The 19,774-nt window shown below is 43.6% G+C and overlaps 1 protein-coding gene and 2 long non-coding RNA genes across 3 annotated transcripts in view; all 3 read left to right on the top strand.

Moving 5' to 3' along the window:
• The window catches only part of LOC105007993 (sialoadhesin-like), a 91,195-nt gene extending 78,059 nt beyond the window's left edge, over positions 1 to 13,136 (top strand). Inside the window, exons 7-10 of the mRNA XM_034294314.1 lie at positions 11,633 to 11,723; positions 11,834 to 11,888; positions 11,977 to 12,197; positions 12,563 to 13,136. Of these exons, the coding sequence (XP_034150205.1) occupies positions 11,633 to 11,723; positions 11,834 to 11,888; positions 11,977 to 12,197; positions 12,563 to 12,617 (422 nt within the window). The 3' untranslated portion in view covers positions 12,618 to 13,136. The remainder of the gene's footprint in view (positions 1 to 11,632; positions 11,724 to 11,833; positions 11,889 to 11,976; positions 12,198 to 12,562) is intronic.
• On the top strand, positions 7,603 to 8,345 carry LOC114828679. Its single transcript, XR_004576172.1, has 3 exons — positions 7,603 to 7,810; positions 7,899 to 8,123; positions 8,261 to 8,345. It is a non-coding gene; the product is annotated as an uncharacterized LOC114828679 (long non-coding RNA).
• Positions 10,512 to 11,269, top strand: LOC117594887. Its single transcript, XR_004576175.1, has 3 exons — positions 10,512 to 10,571; positions 10,839 to 11,074; positions 11,163 to 11,269. It is a non-coding gene; the product is annotated as an uncharacterized LOC117594887 (long non-coding RNA).
• Positions 13,137 to 19,774: the final 6,638 nt, after the last annotated feature.

Raw genomic sequence — 19,774 nt, 5'->3', positions numbered from 1 at the left:
TGTACAGCAGGAAACCAGAGGACACATTAAACATTTACCTCAAATATCAGATTTGTCTAGATCCCCATGAAGCAGATATGTCTTTAAATCCAAACCATTAGAGGGCACAGCACAAAAAAAAAAAACAGCTGGCCAGGCCTTCTGTATGGGGATGATGTAAAGGTCTGACCCCAAGAGTCACATGTTCAGTCCCTGTTCTCATCTGTTGCTATGGAAATGGGAATGTCTGTCAGAGAAATGTGGGTCTGCATGAAAGGTACCAGGAGTCAAGCAGACATATGAGACTGGAATATAGACTTATATTCAAATTAGTTCTAGTGGGAGGGGCTTTACTAACTAACTGTCATCTGTATGAATCATTTTGATGAAGGCAAAATTGTTTTCTACTTAATATCCACTATTAGTGTATCACCAGACCCTGGTATAATTTATACATGTGACCAAGTTACAGAGGTGTAATACATGTGTTAGGAGACTAGATTTCTCAAACATGTTCTCTGCTTATTCTTTACCTCTGTTACTGCATGCAGTTTGGACACATCTGAAATGTCTTTAAATGTCACATCTGAAATGTTTTAAAAAAAAGAAAATCCAAACTGCCATTCAGAGGGACACCATAGCATAAGAGACGTACAAGACACCTATGGAGAGGTTTAGTGGGAGGTTGTTTGTTAAAAATATCAGATTGACCCAATGACTATGTCTGGAGCAAGGGTCCACCAGACCTTCTGCAAGTATTGTCTGCAGTGTCCGAGGACAAGATTATCAAAACAGAAGCACGACTACCTGACGTGTGTTGACCCTCGTTAGTTACTGACTAGAAAAGATTGGTGAAGAAAAAGCCCTGAATGGTTAAGTGGGGATGTTTAGGAGGAGAGCATGTGGTGATCTTGTATTCTCCTTAATATGTTGGGAGTGTTGCAATGAGACATGGCTGTAGAACAAAGTGTAGAAGGGACAAAAAATGTGTCAACCACAAAACTCACACTTCCTGAAGGCTACTTGTTGTGTCAACAGCACTGCCAGTAAGTGTTGTTGGTTTATGATGAAAACACTGAGCATCACCATTACATTGTCCCTATTAGACATCTTGAATCTATTTTAAGTTATGTACCTTGTTAAACATTCTTTATTAGTCAATCTAATGTATTTTTACTAGTTCATCGGATCATTATAATGTTGGTATAGGCACAGTACAGTATGTTAACAGGAATAGAAACTAGTCAAGCCTGGTTCAGCTAGTATGTGATGGAAGTAACTGTGGTGAGGCAGGGAGGGGAGCAGCTATTTATTAAGATACCTAGTAGCCAGTAGGGAAATAACCATTAGTAACACATGAACAGACAATCATTTCAATAATATTGCAATGCCATATTGTCAATCTCCTACATTCTAGTGTGTTCAGGGTCTGTTCTGCAGCAGAGTGAATTACACCAAGAGGAGAATCTGTGTCTTGAAGGGGACAATCTTGTATGAATAATGGAAAAGGCAACACTAAAACTCGTTCATGTGCTACTTGATTGACAGCTCCAATCTGATAGTTTGCTCTCAAGTGTCCAATCACAGTGCTCCAAGCAAAAAACACGCAGTCCAATGGTCCCACCCCATTGCATTTGGACGACGCACAACTTCACACCATTCAAAGGAAATGTTTATTTCATTTGGACGATGCATAAGTGTACACAATGCAAATGTAATGTGTATTTATTTCTGTATATATTTAATTGTATTTTAATTATATTTTAAATTTTTAATATATTATAGTACTAAATGATTTTTTTATTTCATATTATGGCACACTTAGTCCTCCTCACACTGGAACACCTCTGACTGTGTCAGGTAAAACTGAACTTATAGTGTTTGATACAACTTTGTATCATTAAGAAAAAGAGTAAATGCATCATTCTGTTCCCTCAGAGGTGTGTTTGGTTAATTCATATATCATCAGATCTACAGGTGGATGTGACTCCTGCTACAGTGACTGAGGGACAGAATGTAACACTGACCTGTATCACATCCTGTTCTCTGACTGAAACCACACCTACATCTGGTACAAGAATAAATAACCTGTTAGACCATTTCCAGGTTGTATGTTAACTAGCTTAGTGATAGAGACAGTTACTCGTGTGGTGTTAAAGGCCATTAAAATCTCCTGCTGTGTGTGACTTATTGTGAATTTTATGAAATGTCAAGTGTATTAGTGTCATTGTGTGACAGATGAATGAGGACGTCATATGAAAACACTGCAGTAATGTACATCTACGTCTCCAATACACAAAAGCTATTAGATAGTGAGTTTCTGTTTTACTTTTGAAATGAAATACATTTTCTTTTCTGACATGCTGGTCTGTTTGTCATGAAAGCTGCTGTCATAAACAGGAAGGAACTGACAGTTGATCTGCTATTTGTACATTGATTCCTTATTATAAACATCAACTACAGATCTCACAGTTCCAGTCAGTTTCCACTCACTGACAGTCAGTCGACTTACTTAACTAGACCTCACTCTACAATTCACTCTGTAAGTACACACAATTTCCTTTATATTCTATATTACATTCATTTGTGTTTTGGTTGTCACATGATGGTCAGTATGTGTAAAGGATCTCAGAGTAGGAGGGCTGATCTATAGTAGGATCCCAGAGGACACACTACAGTTACCTCAAATATCTGTCTGGATCCCCATAATGTACATCTGTCTTGTAATAAACTAACATCTAACCAGGCCTTCTGTTAGGGGATGATGGGTGGGTCCGACCCCAAGAGTCACATGTTCATTCCTGGTGCTAGGCAACAACATTCATCTACTGTTCCATTCCTTTATTGAACCTTATTTTAACCACAACTTAAGAGCTGTGAATGTCTCAGCATCTTCAAGGAACATCAAATATAATCATTAATTGATTGTTGTTTACAATAAAGATGATGGGATTGGTGATAATGGTTTTGATGTATCCTTCAAATTATTTTAACATTATTCAGCATGTCATCATTAAAATACAGATGCCAACTGACATGCAACACATCACACATTAAAAACATACAGAATACATACAGTGTTCTCAGACCACCATATCTACAATACAATATCAGCCTGGTTAGTTTTCATTGCTGTGATCAAGTCCTCCATCTATAATTTACGCTTCAATATATAAGGTGTATTTAATCACCAGTTGTAGAGGGAGTTGTTGTTATAAAATCATATGAATAAATGTTTAATTGAAAGTTTAATGTGTCTAGATAATGAAAACAACAGTGTTTAGATTCACACTCTGACAACATTGGCCATCTGGGGTTTCTTGTGGAGATGTGATCTGTGATACAGTAGGTACACAAGCCCTTCAGTGTGTATAAACACTATACGTAACGGCTAGATTCTTACATTGTCTATGTTACAGGGACAGAGATACAACAATGTCCTTGAGATCAACAGGAAGTGTGTTGGTAGTCTTCCTCTGGTCCTTGACAGGTATGTTCTGTTTCATAATTAAATTACATTAAATGCCTGTACTTCTAAGGAGCAAGATGATCTCTTCCAGCAGTTTCCATCCAATTCTCTTTATATTAGTCAAAAACATAATGCTTTTTTCTCACCTTTTCTGCCTTGTGGTACTCTAGCAACTCCTTGTGGCCTCTTTGTATTATACAGTGGGGAGGACAAGTATTTAATACACTTCCGTTTTTGCAGGTTTTCCCACTTACAAAGTCTGTACTTTTTATCATAGGTACTCTTCAGCTGTGAGTGACAGAATAAAAAAAAAGTATCTAGATAATCACATTGTATGATTTTTAAGTAATTAATTAGCATTTTATTGCATGACATAAGTATTTGATACATCAGAAAAGCAGAACATAATATTTGGTACAGAAACCTTTGTTTGCAATTACAGAGATCATATGTTTCCTGTAGTTCTTGACCAGGTTTGCACACACTGCAGCAGGGATTTTGGCCCACTCCTCCATACAGACCTTCTCAAGATCCTTCAGGTTTCGGGGCTGTCACTGGGCAATACGGACTTTCAGCTCCCTCCGAAGATGTTCTATTGGGTTTAGGTCTGGAGACAAGCTAGGCCACTCCAGGTCCTTGAGATACTGCTTACGGAGCAACTCCTTAGTTGCCCTGGCTGTGTGTTTCGGGTCGAAGTCATGCTGCAAGACCCAGCCACGACCCATCTTCAATGCTCTTACTGAGGGAAGGAGGTTGTTGGCCAAGATCTCGCGATACATGGCCCCAACCATCCTCCCCTCAATACGGTGCAGTCATCCTGTCCCCTTTGCAGAAAAGCATCCCCAAAGAATGATGTTTCCACCTCCATGCTTCAAGGTTGGGATGGTGTTCTTGGGGTTGTACTCATCCTTCTTCATCCTCCAAACACGGCAAGTGGAGTTTAGACCAAATAGCTCTATTTTTGTTTCATCAGACCACATGACCTTCTCCCATTCCTCCTCTGGATCATCCAGATGGTCATTGGCAAACTTCAGATGTGTCTGGACAATCGCTGGCTTGAGCAGGGGGACCTTGCGTGCGCTGCAGGATTTTAATCCATGACGGCGTAATGTGTTGCTAATGGTTTTCTTTGAGAATGTGGTCCCAGCTCTCTTCAGGTCATTGACAAGGTCCTGTCGTGTAGTTCTGGGCTGATCCCTCCCCTTCCTCATGGTCAGTGATGCCCCACGAGGTGAGATCTCTCATGAAGCCCCAGACCGAGGGAGATTGACCGTCATCTTGAACTTCTTCCTTTTTCTAATAATTGTGCCAACAGTTGTTGCCTTCTCACCAAGCTGCTTGCCTATTGTCCTATAGCCCATCCCAGCCTTGTGCAGGTCTACAATTTTATCCCTGATGTCCTTACACAGCTCTCTGGTCTTGGCCATTGTGGAGAGGTTGGGGTCTGTTTGATTGAGTGTGTGGACAGGTGCTTTTATACAAGTAACGAGTTCAAACGAGGTGCAGTTAATACAGGTAATGAGTGTAGAACAGGAGGGCTTCTTAAAGAAAAACTAACAGGTCTGTGAGTAGGAAAACCTGCAAAATCGGCAGTGTATCAAATACTTGTTCTCCACAATGTATACAAAAAATACTTTTTATTATTTTAACTAAACAGGGTCACCTCATAACCCCACCTCCCTAAAAGACCTGTAACTACCACAGATCTGGGGTACATCAGTGGTAGGCAGATTTCCAAGGCGGGGAAGAGCCTCTATATCGATCCTCATTGCGCAATAGGTCGAAGGTCGCATGGAAAGTCAATGGGATGAGAATGTTTGTGTTTTTGTCATCATCATGTCATGTCATCTTCTTCCGCTTATCCGCGGCCGGGTCGCGGGGGCAGCAGTCTAAGCAGGGATACCCAGACTTCCCTCTCCCCAGACACTTCCTCTAGCTCTTCCGGGGGGACACCGAGGCGTTCCCAGGCCAGCCGGGAGACATAGTCCCTCCAGCGAGTCCTAGGTCTTCCCCGGGGTCTCCTCCCGGTGGGACGGGACCGGAACACCTTCCCAGGAAGGCGTTCCAGAGGCATCCGAAAAAGATGCCCAAGCCACCTCAGCTGACCCCTCTCGGTGTGGAGGAGCAGCGGCTCTACTCTGAGCTCCTCCCGGGTGACCGAGCTTCTCACCCTATCTCTAAGGGATCGCCCGGCCACCCTGCGGAGAAAGCTCATTTCGGCCGCCTGTATCCGGGATCTTGTCCTTTCGGTCATGACCCAAAGCTCATGACCATAGTTTGTGTTTTTATTGTAGGAAATTGACACCACTTACTAAAATAGCTGCCCGGATCTAGCACTTATTTCTATCAATCCCCAAATGTTTTCTGATAATGTTGACATGTTTGGGAAACCATAGGATGTGTGTATAGCAGCATTTATCAATATTTGATTTTTAGCCTGTCCATGAAAGAATAAGAGTAGAAATTAATTTCTTGGTTGTGTGTTCTAGCTTGTGCCTGAAAACGTTCTTTCCTTCAATCTACATTCTGCTGAATTCCTCAATCTCCCATGTGTATTTTATACAGAATGTCCTTTATACATACACAGAATTTTATACACTGTGTATGTCCTGACAACATATGTGCACATAAATTGCAGTTATAATGGGCAATGGCAGTATAGGCGGAAATCTCAATTTCTTCACTAACACTCAAGAGGCTAAAAGCAATGTCCGCCTTCTCGGTTTCTTATTATATCCCAAATGTAACATGGACAACCGAGTGGTGATCCAGTGGGCCAGACATTCCCTGATGGACTCTACATCACTGTCAATGTCATGATATCATGGCACCAACTATTAAAACACACCCCTTCAACAACTTATAGGATAGCACTTTCAAAACACCCACCCCTTCAACAACCTATAGGATAGCACTTTCAAAATGCCCTCTAGTTTTAATAACATTTAGCAAAATTCCATTGAAACACCCATCCAAAACTCCAATAGACCAACCAGGGAAGCAGCTACCTATTTGTACTTGGTTTCATTCTAACTCCATTGTGTTGTGTGACTGTGTTTCAGTGGTACTGGGTCAGGGTGACTGGGATGTGACCTACTCCACTCAGAGTATCTGTGTCTTGAAGGGGTCAACAGTGGAGCTGAGCTGCACCTACAAGTATCCAAGTGGTCATAAAGTCACATCAACCTTCTGGTTCACTAAATATGATGCTGATGGGAATCCTGTGAATCTGAGTGATGACCCAGACTACAGAGGTCGTGTGACGTACCGTAGTGATGAGAAGAACAGACACACCCTGATAATCACAGACCTGAGAGAGAGTGACTCAGCTGAGTACAAGTTCAGATTCATTACAGATACGTCTGGAGGGAGTTATACTGGAAATCCTGGAGTCAATCTGTCTGCCACAGGTGATAAGTTACAAATTGGTTCAACTTTATTTAATTCTGGGAAATTATCTTTGTATTTATAATGGTTGAATTGAAAAGGGCTTGTTGTGTCTTTTGGAGGTCATTAATTAATGTTTTTCCAGTTATGTGGTTTTAGGTGGAGTAGAATAGTGGAAATACAACAACAGTTCTGATCTATAGCACCATCTGTTATTAACACACAGGTTTATGTATTTTTAACATCATCATATCAGGTCTTAAGGTGGAGGTTAGTCCTAAAAAATCAAATAAACTGACCTGTAGAACCACCTGTTCTCTGACTGGTAACCCCACCTACATCTGGTACAAGAACGGACAACAGATAAATGAGAGCTCCTCCCCCCAGTACAAAGATCCAGTGACCTGGAACTATGAAGACAGTTACTCCTGTTCTGTTAAAGGTCAAGATGATCTCTACTCTCCTACAGTGTGTGAGTGTTTATTTAATACATCATTTTAACACTATATAACCTCTGTGTTGGTTTTATTATGTGTTTTGATAACCATAATATTAACATTTATAGAAATAAATAAGACAATGTCCTCTTGTTATGTCACTGTGTTTCAGGTGTTCAGGGTCAGGAATGCAACAGAGTGAATTACAACCAGAGGACAATCTGTGTCTTGAAGGGGTCATCAGTAGACATATCCTGTACTTATGTTGGTGGTTATTATGTCACATCATCACTGTGGTTTAGTCCTAAACTGAGTGGTAGGTGGAGGGATAAGTTGATCCCTGAGGCCCTAACCACAGACCCAGGGTATGCAGGTCGGGTGGAGAATACTGATGAAAAGAGTACAAGATACAGAGGTACCTCCACCCTGAGAATAACAGATCTGAGAGAGGAGGACTCAGCTGAGTATCGCTTCACTTTTAAAACATCCAACTTTGAATGGGGTCATAGTTTCCCTGGAACAACTCTGACTGTCACAGGTAAAACTGAACCTACAGTGTGTGATACAAATGTGTGTCATGATGAGTTCCTGGGGAAAATGTTACTAGTGTTGAAATATTATATTAGTTCTTCAGGTGGAGGTGAGTCCTAATGAGTGGTCAGAAAGGAAGACACTGACCTGTAGAACCACCTGTCCTCTGACTGGTAACCCCACCTACATCTGGTACAAGAACGGACAACAGATAAATGAGAGCTCCTCCCCCCAGTACAAAGATCCAGTGACCTGGAACTATGAAGACAGTTACTCCTGTTCTGTTAAAGGTCATGAGGATCTCCTCTCTCCTACAGTGTGTGAGTGTTTATTTAATACATCATTTTAACACTATATAACCTCTGTGTTGGTTTTATTATGTGTTTTGATAACCATAATATTAACATTTATAGAAATAAATAAGACAATGTCCTCTTGTTATGTCACTGTGTTTCAGGTGTTCAGGGTCAGGACTGCAACAGAGTGAATTACAACCAGAGGACAATCTGTGTCTTGAAGGGGTCATCAGTAGACATATCCTGTACTTATGTTGGTGGTTATTATGTCACATCATCACTGTGGTTTAGTCCTAAACAGAGTGGTAGGTGGAGGGATAAGTTGATCCCTGAGGACCTAACCACAGACCCAGGGTATGCAGGTCGGGTGGAGAATACTGATGAAAAGAGTACAAGATACAGAGGTACCTCCACCCTGAGAATAACAGATCTGAGAGAGGAGGACTCAGCTGAGTATCGCTTCACTTTTAAAACATCCAACTTTGAATGGGGTCATAGCCTCCCTGGAACAACTCTGACTGTCACAGGTAAAACTGAACCTACAGTGTGTGATACAAATGTGTGTCATGATGAGTTCCTGGGGAAAATGTTACTAGTGTTGAAATATTATATTAGTTCTTCAGGTGGAGGTGAGTCCTAATGAGTGGTCAGATAGGAAAACACTGACCTGTAGAACCACCTGTCCTCTGACTGGTAACCCCACCTACATCTGGTACAAGAACGGACAACAGATAGATGAGAGCTCCTCCCCCCAGTACAAAGATCCAGTGACCCGGAACTATGAAGACAGTTACTCCTGTTCTGTTAAAGGTCATGAGGATCTCCTCTCTCCTACAGTGTGTGAGTGTTTATTTAATACATCATTTTAACACTATATAACCTCTGTGTTGGTTTTATTATGTGTTTTGATAACTATAATATTAACATTTATAGAAATAACTAAGACAATGTCCTCTTGTTATGTCACTGTGTTTCAGGTGTTCAGGGTCAGGACTGCAACAGAGTGATTTACAATCAGAGGAAAATCTGTGTCTTGAAGGGGTCATCAGTGGACATATCCTGTACTTATGTTGGTGGTTATTATGTCACATCATCACTGTGGTTTAGTCCTAAACAGAGTGGTAGGTGGAGGGATAAGTTGACCCCTGAGGATCTAACCACAGACCCAGGGTTTGCAGGCCGGGTGGAGTATCCTGACCAAGAGAGTAGAAGATACAGAGGTCCCTTCACTCTGAGAATCACAGATCTGAGAGAGGAGGACTCAGCTGAGTATCGCTTCACTTTTAAAACATCCAACTTTGAATGGGGTCATAGTCTCCCTGGAACAACTCTGACTGTCACAGGTAAAACTGAACCTACAGTGTGTGATACAAATGTGTGTCATGATGAGTTCCTGGGGAAAATGTTACTAGTGTTAAAATATTAAATTAGTTCTTCAGGTGGAGGTGAGTCCTAATGAGTGGTCAGAAAGGAAGACACTGACCTGTAGAACCACCTGTTCTCTGACTGGTAACCCCACCTACATCTGGTACAAGAACGGACAACAGATAAATGAGAGCTCCTCCCCCCAGTACAAAGATCCAGTGACCTGGAAATATGAAGACAGTTACTCCTGTTCTGTTAAAGGTCATGAGGATCTCCTCTCTCCTACAGTGTGTGAGTGTTTATTTAATACATCATTTTAACACTATATAACCTCTGTGTTGGTTTTATTATGTGTTTTGATAACTATAATATTAACATTTATAGAAATAACTAAGACAATGTCCTCTTGTTATGTCACTGTGTTTCAGGTGTTCAGGGTCAGGACTGCAACAGAGTGAATTACAACCAGAGGACAATCTGTGTCTTGAAGGGGTCATCAGTAGACATATCCTGTACTTATGTTGGTGGTTATTATGTCACATCATCACTGTGGTTTAGTCCTAAACAGAGTGGTAGGTGGAGGGATAAGTTGATCCCTGAGGACCTAACCAAAGACCCAGGGTATGCAGGTCGGGTGGAGAATACTGATGAAAAGAGTACAAGATACAGAGGTACCTCCACCCTGAGAATAACAGATCTGAGAGAGGAGGACTCAGCTGAGTATCGCTTCACTTTTAAAACATCCAACTTTGAATGGGGTCATAGTTTCCCTGGAACAACTCTGACTGTCACAGGTAAAACTGAACCTACAGTGTGTGATACAAATGTGTGTCATGATGAGTTCCTGGGGAAAATGTTACTAGTGTTGAAATATTATATTAGTTCTTCAGGTGGAGGTGAGTCCTAATGAGTGGTCAGAAAGGAAGACACTGACCTGTAGAACCACCTGTCCTCTGACTGGTAACCCCACCTACATCTGGTACAAGAACGGACAACAGATAAATGAGAGCTCCTCCCCCCAGTACAAAGATCCAGTGACCCGGAACTATGAAGACAGTTACTCCTGTTCTGTTAAAGGTCATGAGGATCTCCACTCTCCTACAGTGTGTGAGTGTTTATTTAATACATCATTTTAACACTATATAACCTCTGTGTTGGTTTTATTATGTGTTTTGATAACCATAATATTAACATTTATAGAAATAAATAAGACAATGTCCTCTTGTTATGTCACTGTGTTTCAGGTGTTCAGGGTCAGGACTGCAACAGAGTGAATTACAACCAGAGGACAATCTGTGTCTTGAAGGGGTCATCAGTGGACATATCCTGTACTTATGTTGGTCATAATACGGTCACATCATCACTGTGGTTTAGTCCTAAACAGAGTGGTAGGTGGAGGGATAAGTTGACCCCTGAGGATCTAACCACAGACCCAGGGTATGCAGGTCGGGTGGAGTATCCTGACCAAGAGAGTAGAAGAGACAGAGGTACCTCCACCCTGAGAATCACAGATCTGAGAGAGGAGGACTCAGCTGAGTATCGCTTCACTTTTAAAACATCCAACTTTGAATGGGGTTATAGTTTCCCTGGAACAACTCTGACTGTCACAGGTGAGACTGAACACATGTTGACTCAATGATTTAAATTTGTTGGGTGGTTTCTTTTTATTTAGTCTATAATAGTTAATTATTTATTCAGATGTACAGGTGAAGATGAGTCCTGCTACAGTGACTGAGGGACAGAATGTAACACTGACCTGTATCACATCCTGTCCTCTGACTGGTAACCCCACCTACACCTGGTACAAGAAGAATGTAAACTCACCAAAAGCATCAGGACAGAGTTACAGCATCACTAACATCACATCTGAGGACAGTGGAGAATATCACTGTGAGGTCAGGAATGGAAGAGGATCTAATAACTCTACAGCTCTGATGATCACTGTTGCAGGTAACATTTAATCTACAACGCATCAATACAAAATGCATCAAGATAACCTAATATTTATACTCTGTCTAATTACACTTTAGTTTATACATGTATGGGTTTTCCTGTGTAATCCCTTCCCAAGTAGTTACTTTCCTATTCTGTACTACTGACTGTATGTTTATTAACTTATCGTTTATTACAACATGTCATGTATTCCTATCACCCACATTGTATTTTAGGGAAACAGACATCAGTTCTGACTGCATCTGTAGGAATCACAGTGGTGGTTCTGGTTCTCATCCTCTGTCTCTGGGGATTCATCCGGTTCAGGTGAGGGTATTCATCTTTTCATTTATTACACTTTAGCAATCTGATTTGTGATTCATTAATGGGATACATTAATTAAATAATTATGGAGTATTAATTAATTCACAAAACAGGATGAAGGGCCGTATATCCTCATTTGATAAAACAGAGAAAACAGATGATGGACAGGTGAGTCTGTTTGATTTAGTATATTCGTGTGATAAATGAAATTTTTTTTTTGTGTCTTAATATGTCCTCTTGTTTTTCTCTCCTCCAGAGAGACTCCAGTCCTGTGTATGACAACATATCAGACATGGTCATGACCTCTACTGCAGCACAGACAGCAGACACAGACAACCAGGATGACCTTCACTATGCCAGCGTCCACTACTCTTCCTCCAGGGAACAGGAAGTACCTCTATTTTCCATCACCCAGAAACAGGAAGAGCAAATCCAGTATGTCGCTGTGAAATTCAACTGTCCCAGTGCTGCCACCCAGTGAGTATATTCTGTCATTACATCAAGATAGAGTCAACTGATGTAACAGCATCATGGATATTCACGCTGGTATTTCTTTAGGCAATAATCAGTCATCAATATATAAAGAAGGTGACTCCTTGTGACTCCCAATGATGACATGTCCTGACTGACATTAATGTAATAATATAGTATGACACACTTCCATAATGAAGGACCGATGTGCTGCATTCAGAAACTGTTCAGGCATTTGTTCAAAATGATAGCCTTTTCCCTATTTTGTACATTACTTTTTACAAGAACACTGTAGACCCTGCTCAAATGTAAGGAATAGGGTCATATTTGGGACCCGATGTATGAATTCATTCTGGATTCTCTCTCTTTAGACCCACGACACAAACAGCTGAAGTGGATCCCTCCAGGATTTACAGCACAATTTAAAAACCCTGAATGAACAAGAAGTGAACACAACAAGACCTGAGGGGTTCTGTAAAGTGCAGCTCATCCACTAATCAGATTCTATTCTGTCACCAGGTTCTGTTACAGAATATCCAGTTCACATGGGAGTCTGCATTGTTCTCTGGGAATTACAAAGAGAACATTTTATTGGACCACAAATCGACCCTTTAGATTACAGGAAGATTTTTTATTTATTTATTTTGTCATTTTTCTACAAAGTCAGTCATAAATCAAATAACTAAGTCACTCTGGGTTAATGACCACATTGTAAACTGTTACTCAACACATATACACCAATCAGCATAACATTATGACCACTGACAGGTGAAGTGAATATCACTGATAATCTCGTTATCATGGCACCTGTCAGTGGGTGGGTTATATTAGGCAGCAAGTGAACATTATGTCCTCAAGGTTGATGTGTTAGAGGCAGGAAAAATGGGCAAGCATGACGAGCGACTTTGACATGGGCCCAATTGTGATGGCTAGACGACTGGGTAAGAGCATCTTCAAAACTGCAGCCCTTGTGGGGTGTTCCGGGTCTGCAGTGGTCAGTACCGATCAAAAGTGCTCCAAGGAAGGAAAAGCGGTGAACCAACGACAGGGTCATGGATCCAAGGCTCATTGATGCACGTGGGGAGCGAAGGCTGGCCCGTGTGGTCTTATCCAACAGACGTGCTACTGTAGCTCAAATAACTGAAAAAGTTCATGCTGGTACTGATAGAAAGGTGTCAGAACACACAGTGCATCACAGTTTGTTGTGTATAGGGCTGCATAGCCGCAGACCAGTCAGGGTGTCCATGCTGACCCCTGTCCTCTGCCGAAAGCACCTACAATGGGCATGTGAGCACCAGAACTGGACCACAGAGCAATGGAAGAAGGTGGCCTGGTCTGATGAATCACGTTTTCTTTTACATCGCGTTAATTGCTGTGTCGCTTTCCTGGAGAAAACATGGCACCAGGATGCATTACAGGAAGAAGGCAAGCAGGGAAAGGCAATGTGATGCTTTGGGCAATGTTCTGCTGGGAAACCTTGGGTCCTGCCATTCATGTGGATGTTACTTTGACACGTACCACCTACCTGAGCATTGTTGCAGACCATGTGCACCCTTTCAGAGCAACACTATTCCCTGGGGCCATTGGCCTCTTTCAGCAGGATAATGCACCCTGCCACAAAGCAAAAATGGTTCAGGAATGGTTTGAGGAACACAACAACAAGTTCAAGGTGATGAATTGGCCTCCAAATTCCCCAGATCTCAATCCAATCGAGCATCTGTGGGATGTGCTGGACAAAAAAGTTCAATCTATGGAGGCCCCACCTCGCAACTTTCTGCTGCTTACGTCTTGGTGCCAGATACCACAGCACACCTTCAGAGGTCTAGTGGAGTCCATGCCTCGACGAGTCAGGGCTGTTTTGGCATCAAAAGGGGGACCTACACAATATTAGGCAGGTGGTCATAATGTTATGGCTGATCGGTATATGTCCAGTGTTACCCACTGCAGGTTTTATTTGAATATACCAACTGATAGGGTTAATTCATAACTGAATTGGTATGATGTAATAATGAATAATACTGTTTTTAATTGATGGAGTACTTGATTATCTCACTAATTATATTAAATGTCAAGCCTATAATCTACGTTGTAGAGGCCATAATTACAGTGGTACAGTAGGCCCACTGCATAGAAAATACAAACATTTTGTTTTATTCAATTTATGAAGAGGTTTTCATGACAATACATTTTAGTTGTAGTTGTAACTGAATTTAAGTATCATTTTATAAATCTATGAACTCCATCATGTCCATAATATTTGTTTCTGTCTTTGTCATAAGGACCTTTTTAAAAACTCACATGTGCTTGTTGTCGCATCAACCAATCTCCTCTTTACCAAGCCTGATGATTTAAACATATTTCATAAATACACTCTGGACCCCTCTAAACAACGCCCTGAACACAACAAGACTGGACCCAAGGACTCAAGAAGATAATGTAAAAATGTTGACATTTGAATTAAAGGAAATGATTTTGTTTGTTTGATAATGTTACATTTTTATAGATTTAATGACAAATGTACAGTAAAATATTGACCTACGTACACAAAATAAATAGATATATATATTTTTAAAACCAAATGGCTTAAAATTAAAATTTTAGAAGGAGATGAGGTCCTGGTCCACAACTGCGGATTACCTGGTTTGGGGGGACCGTTGCTGTTCCTGTCCTTGTCCACTTGGTCATACTTCTGACCTAGCCTGATGATTTAAACATATTTCATAAATACACTCTGGACCCCTCTAAACAACGCCCTGAACACAACAAGACTGGACCCAAGGACTCAAGAAGATAATGTAAAAATGTTGACATTTGAATTAAAGGAAATGATTTTGTTTGTTTGATAATGTTACATTTTTATAGATTTAATGACAAATGTACAGTAAAATATTGACCTACGTACACAAAATAAATAGATATATATATTTTTAAAACCAAATGGCTTAAAATTAAAATTTTAGAAGGAGATGAGGTCCTGGTCCACACCTGCGGATTACCTGGTTTGGGGGGACCGTTGCTGTTCCTGTCCTTGTCCACTTGGTCATACTTCTGACCTAGTCTAAAATCAAATATACTCTGGATTTAGCCAAGAGAAATTTATTTATTATTCCAATTGGACTCTTAATATCTCACCCGGCACAGCCAGAAGAGGACTGGTCACCCCTCTGAGCCTGGGTCCTCTCTAGGTTTCTTCCTAAAATTCGACCTTCTTAGGGAGTTTTTCCTAGCCACTGAAATTCAACACTACTGTTGTTTGCTCCTTGGGGTTTAAGGCCGGGTGTCTCTGTAAAGCACTTTGTGACAACTGCTGTTGTAAAAAGCGCTTTATAAATAAATTTTGATTGATTGATTGATTGACCTCGCCCGCCTCCTCGAGTTTCTTTTTCGTGAGGAAGAAGGATGGGGGTTTGCGTCCGTGCATTGACTACAGGGCGTTAAACAAACTGACGATCCGGTACTCATATCCTATCCCCCTGATTTCCCAATATATTGAGTCAATGCATGGGGCGCGCTTCTTCACGAAACTGGACCTCCGGAGTGCGTACAATTTGGTGAGAATCCGAGAGGGAGACGAGTGGAAAACCGCCTTCAGCACCACCACGGGTCACTACAAATACCTGGTGATGCCGTATGGGTTAATGAATGCCCCGGCAGTGTTTCAGTCCTTTGTGAACGATGTGTTTAGGGACATGCTGGGGCGCGGAGTTGTGGTTTACATTGACGACATCCTCGTGTATTCCGCTACGCGTGCTGAGCATGTGTCTCTCGTTCGCAGGGTGCTGAAGCGGCTGTTGGAGCATGGCTTGTACGCTAAAGCAGAGAAGTGCGCGTTCTTCCAGCGAGCCGTCTCCTTCCTCGGGTTTCGAATTACCGCCGATGGGGTGGAAATGGAAGTTGATCGTGTGTCAGCCGTGCGTAATTGGCCCGTTCCTACCACGGTTAAGGCGGTGCAGCGGTTTATTGTGTTTGCCAATTTCTACCGTAGGTTTATACGGGGCTTCGGCAAGGTAGCAGCTCCTATCACTTCCTTATTGAAGGGTGGGCCGAGCCAGATCACCTGGACGGCCGAGGCAGACGAGGCATTTCGCACCCTTAAGAGAATGTTCACCTCTGCCCCGGTTTTGGCTCACCCCGACCCGTCACTGCCGTTCATAGTGGAGGTGGATGCCTCTGAGGTTGGGATAGGTGCTGTGTTGTCCCAACTATCAGGTACCCCTCCTAAGCGTCGCCCCTGCGCTTTTTACTCGCGGAAGCTCAGTGAGGCAGAGCGCAACGATGGCGTCGGTGATAGGGAGCTGTTGGCTGTGTTTAGCGCCTTGACTGTTTGGAGACATTGGCTCGAAGGAGCGAGACACCCGTTTGTAGTCTGGACCGACCACCGAAACCTGGAGTATATCCGGGCGGCGAGGAGACTGAACCCTCGTCAGGCCAGGTGGGCGTTGTTTTTCACCCGGTTTGATTTCACGCTGTCATATGTGCCGGGTACGAAAAACACCAAGGCAGACGCACTGTATCGGTTGTGTGACGCGGGTGTGAGGCGGGTAGATGAGACACCGATTCTGCCCGCCTCGTGCATTGTGGCGCCGGTTCTGTGGGACGTGGACGCGGACCTTCAGCGGGCGTTGCGTGGCGATCCTGGGCCTCCTGGGTGTCCTGCGGGTCGTCAGTACGTCCCGCTGGATGTCCATGACCGTCTCATTTACTGGGCCCACACGTCCCCTTCCACGGGTCACCCAGGCATAGACCGTACGGTGCGCTGCCTTACCGACAAGTACTGGTGGCCTGGCCTGGCTAAGGATGTGAGAGTGTACGTGTCCTCCTGTTCGGTGTGCGCTCAGTGTAAGGCACCTGTCCATTGACTTTTTGACTGATCTACCCCCCTCACTAGGCAACACCACGATCCTGGTTGTTGTGGACCGGTTCTCAAAGGCCTGCCGGTTCCTTCCTCTCCCTGGTCTCCCGACGGCCCTGCAGACCGCGGAGGCTCTTTTCACCCATGTCTTCCGGCACTACGGGGTGCCGGAGGACATTGTTTCTGACCGGGGCCCTCAGTTCACGTCTCGGGTTTGGAGGGCCTTTATGGGCCGGTTGGGGGTCTCGGTCAGCCTCACCTCCGGGTTCCACCCCGAAGCTAATGGGCAGGTGGAGCGTGTGAACCAAGACCTGGGGAGGTTCCTACGGTCTTATTGCCAGGACCGGCCGGGGGAGTGGGCGGAGTTCCTGCCCTGGGCAGAGTATGCTCAGAATTCACTCCGCCACTCCTCCACTTCCTTGACCCCTTTCCAGTGCGTCCTGGGGTACCAGCCGGTCTTGGCACCATGGCAGAGCCAGCCCGAGACCGGGGCTCCGGTGGTGGACGACTGGTTCCGGCGCGCCGAGGACACCTGGTCCGTAGCTCATCGGCACATCCGGCGCGCCGGTGCTCGCCAGAAGTCTGCTGCCGACCGCCGGCGCAGCGACGCCCCGGTCTACACAGTGGGCGACCGGGTCTGGCTCTCGACCCGGAACCTCCCTCTCCGCCTGCCCTGCCGGAAGCTGGGCCCGCGGTTTGTGGGGCCGTTCAAAGTCCTGAGGAGAGTGAACGAGGTAACCTACAAGTTACAACTTCCCCCTGATTACAGGATTAATGCCTCGTTCCATGTGTCTCTCCTCAGGCCGGTGGTGGCTGGTCCCCTCCAGCAACCTGAGGTGCGGGAGGTCCCTCCGCCCCCTCTGGACATCGAGGGGGGCCCGGCGTACTCTGTCCGTTCCATCCTCGACTCGAGGCGCCGGGGGGGGGGCCTGCAGTACCTGGTGGAGTGGGAGGGGTACGGCCCGGAGGAGCGTTGCTGGGTGCCGGCGGTGGATGTTCTTGATCCGGAGCTCCTCGCCGACTTCCATCGTCGGCGCCCTGATCGTCCTGCGCGGCGTCCTCCGGGTCGGCCCCGGGGCCGGCGGGGGCGCGCTGCCGGAGCCGCGCGTCGAGGGGGGGGTACTGTAACGAGGACGCGCATGGAGGACGCGCGCCACCCCTCCCGACATGGTGTTCGGCGCGCGTCATCGCCGGCCTTCTAGCCACGCCGCTCCTCCTCCCACGGCACTGTCCTGTCTTGTTATTGCACACACCTGGTGTCCATTCCCTCATTAGATCGCATATATAAGTTCCTGTGTTTCTGGCTGTCTTTGTGTGGTATTGTTCTATGTGCGGTGTACGTTTGTATCTGAGCTGTCTGCACGCTTGTTTTGCGCCTGTGCGCCTGAGAGTTACGCGTGCTTTTGTTAATATATCTATTGCTATCTGAACTACCTCCCTGCGTTGGCTCCTTGTTTCACGCACCTACACCGGTTACAGTACCAGTGCTCTACATATACAGTATCTCACAGATGTGAGTACACCCCTCACATTTTTGTAAATATTTGATTATACTTGTTCATGTGACAACACTGAAGAAACAACACTTTGCTGCAATGTAAAGTAGTGAGTGTACAGCTTGTATAACAGTGTATATTTGCTGTCCCCTCAAAATAACTCAACACACAGCCATTAATATCTAAACCGCTGGCAACAAAAGTGAATACACCCCTAAATTGGGCCCATTTAGCCATTTTCCCTCCCTGGTGTCATGTGACTCATTAGTGTTACAAGGTCTCAGGTGTGAATGGGGAGCAGGTGCATTAAATTTGGTGTCATCGCTCTCACACTCCCTCATACTGGTCAAATGGAAGTTCAACATGGCAAAGAACTATCTAAGGATCTGTTCTTTGCCATGAAGATGGCCTAGGCCATCTACATAAAGATGGCCTAGGCTATGAGATAACCCTAACCCTAAATTAAAATAATCAGATGGAAACTGTTGGAATAGATCGTGCTTGGCTTAGAATCACTGGCATAACATAATTAAAATAGGAAACAGAACATACCTGAAAAACACCAGAGGAAAACCACCAACACATTTCCTGTTGATTCACATAAAAAATAGCAAGCATTAGAAGGGGTTATCTGCAGTCTAATATGAGGACAGAATGTTAAATGGAAAGCAAATCAAAGTATTTAATTTAAAATATTGTAATAACCACGTGTTGATAAAACAGTCAGAAGCTAGTTCTAATTGTATGTAGAACTGTGTATTTACATACAATGAATCCCCATAATGCCTTGTGGCAAAACTGAACAAGCGCTTCTTTACGTTCTTACACCATTAATGTCTTCTATAGTTCCACTTCAAATAACGTCTGTTCAGGTGGACAACACCTAATCATGTTAAATATAACATTTTAAATAAAAATTTAAAAACCTGTCCAAGCAAATAAATATATGTCTGTAGACAGACAGCATTTCCCTATTAACAGTGAGTAAATTGACATTGACATTAACATACTTTTCATTATCAATCATGAATTGTCCTTAAAAAGTAGAGAAGCAAAACAAATTATAATCAAAACAACCATACTTTCTTGGTTTCTTTCTAACTCCATTGTGTTGTGTGACTGTGTTTCAGTGGTACTGGGTCAGGGTGACTTGGGATGTGACCTACTCCACTCAGAGTATCTGTGTCTTGAAGGGGTCAACAGTGGAGCTGAGCTGCACCTACAAGTATCCAAGT

The sequence above is a fragment of the Esox lucius genome, chromosome 9 (genome assembly GCF_011004845.1).
Source record: "Esox lucius isolate fEsoLuc1 chromosome 9, fEsoLuc1.pri, whole genome shotgun sequence".
Classification (NCBI taxonomy): Eukaryota; Metazoa; Chordata; class Actinopteri; order Esociformes; family Esocidae; genus Esox; species Esox lucius.
This window is presented reverse-complemented; position numbering and strand designations above follow the sequence as displayed.